Source organism: Myotis lucifugus, unplaced genomic scaffold (genome assembly GCF_000147115.1).
Source record: "Myotis lucifugus unplaced genomic scaffold, Myoluc2.0 scaffold_246, whole genome shotgun sequence".
NCBI lineage: Eukaryota > Metazoa > Chordata > Mammalia > Chiroptera > Vespertilionidae > Myotis > Myotis lucifugus.
In genome coordinates, this window is record NW_005871294.1 from 1380157 (window position 1) to 1381981 (window position 1825).

The following is a 1825-nucleotide window of genomic DNA, read 5'->3' on the forward strand; positions in this document are numbered from 1 at the left end:
GCTTCAAACATTCAACCAGTAGCTATGATGTGCACTGACCACCAGGGGGCAGATGCTCAATGCACAGGCATGGAAATATGGAACAGACTGATGGATGAATCTCAGAGGGAGAGAGGGATGGGGGAGGGTGGGAAGAGATTAACCAAAGATCTTACATGCATACTAGAGGCCCGGTGCACAGATTCATGCATTGGTGGGGTCCCTCGGCCTGGCCTGTGGGGATCGGGTCGAAACCAGCAGTCCGACATCAACCTAAGGGGTCTCAGATTGCAAGAGGGTGCAGGCCAGGCCGAGAAACCCCACCAGTGCACAATTCTGTGCACCTGGCCTCTAGTGTAAGAATAAGAGAGGCACACTGATGACACCTTTTAGGTTTGGGGCTTGGGGAACTGGGTGAACAACGGTACCATTCTCTGAGGTAGGTAAGCGTGGGAGTGGAGTGTAGGCAGTAAGTTGTTGGGGGCAAGATGTGCTGAGATTGAGATGCCAGTATGATAGGCAGTTGAGTATTAGTCTGGGGGTGGGGGTCTTGGCTAGAGACAGAAACTTTGTAGTCATCAGCATACAGACATTATAAATCAGCCCTAAGGAGTATAGACAGAAAAGAGCATCATGGACTTGGCCTGGGGCCTTCCACAAGGGGAAGAGGAGGAGAAGCCCATCAAAGAGACAGGAGTGCCAGTGAAGTGAGGAAGACCAGGAAAGTCAGGTGTGCCTGTAGCCAAGTGAAGAAAGTGGATTCTGTAGGATCACAACCAAGGGTCAACCCCTGAGCGTCAGTTTTTTCCATCTGTGAAATGGAGACAGTAACAGTTCCTTTACAGGGCAGCTGGAATTAAATGAGATACATTGTGTAAAGCAGTTAGGCTTGTGTTTGACTGGCATATAACAAACTTTCAATCTATGTTATTCCCAGCACTGCAGAGTGGCTGTCAGAGCCCTCAGCTCCTCCATCCACATAAAGGAGAGCCCCTCCATGGGTCCTTCTCAGGGCTGAGGTTTCCCTGCTCACTTCGGCACTAGGTGGGCCTGAGGAGTGGCCTCTGGGTCAGATTTGAACCCACAAAACCTCCAGCCCTTACTTGCAAATGAACAAGGACTAAACATGTGGTTTGGTTTTTTTAAAATATATCTTTATTGATTTCAGAGAGGACGGTAGAGGGAAAGAGAGAGAGAAACATCAATGATGAGAAAGAATCATTGATTGGCTGCCTCCTGCACGTCCCCTAATGGGGATGGAGCCCGCAACCCAGGCATGTGCCCTTGACCGGAATGGAACCTGGGACCCTTCAGTCTGCAGGCTGACGTTCTATCCACTGAGCCAAACCAGCTAGGGCAACATGTGGGGTTTTTTTAAGTTTTGGAGCCAGAATTCTGCCCCTGCCTCTCAACAGCTGTGGGATCTTATGCAAGCTTAACCTTCCTGAGCCTTGAGCTCGTTATCTGTAAAATGGGAGCAATCCCTACTTCACAGGATAGGGTCCAGACCTGTGTAGATTGTAAATAAAGCCGGCTGCTCTCCTTCTGCTTGCCGGCGTGGGAGTGACCGAGGCTCCTTGCTTCGCTCCCAAAGTGTATATCCTCGTGGGGTGGGATGCACTAGAAGAGGCACCCCTTTCCTCCTCCCCGGCCCCCCCGCCCCACACACACACTAAACCGCGGTGGGCACCTGGGCCATTCAAGGAAAGCGCACTCGTCCACTTCTTTTCCGCAGGGCTCGCGGGGAGCCACGTCTTCACGCTGGGCCCCCCAGCGGCAGCTTCGCCGGCCTAAGGGAGAGGGTTCACGTCGCCCCAGAGAATCCCTCCGCAGCTACCCCACCCCC

The 1825-nt window shown here is 52.4% G+C and overlaps 1 protein-coding gene across 1 annotated transcript in view; it reads left to right on the plus strand.

Moving 5' to 3' along the window:
- Nucleotides 1–612: 612 nt before the first annotated feature.
- The window catches only part of B4GALT1 (beta-1,4-galactosyltransferase 1), a 46538-nt gene continuing 45325 nt past the window's right edge, over nt 613–1825 (plus strand). The window contains exon 1 of the mRNA XM_006098782.3: nt 613–681. Within this exon, the coding sequence (XP_006098844.2) occupies nt 613–681 (69 nt within the window). The remainder of the gene's footprint in view (nt 682–1825) is intronic.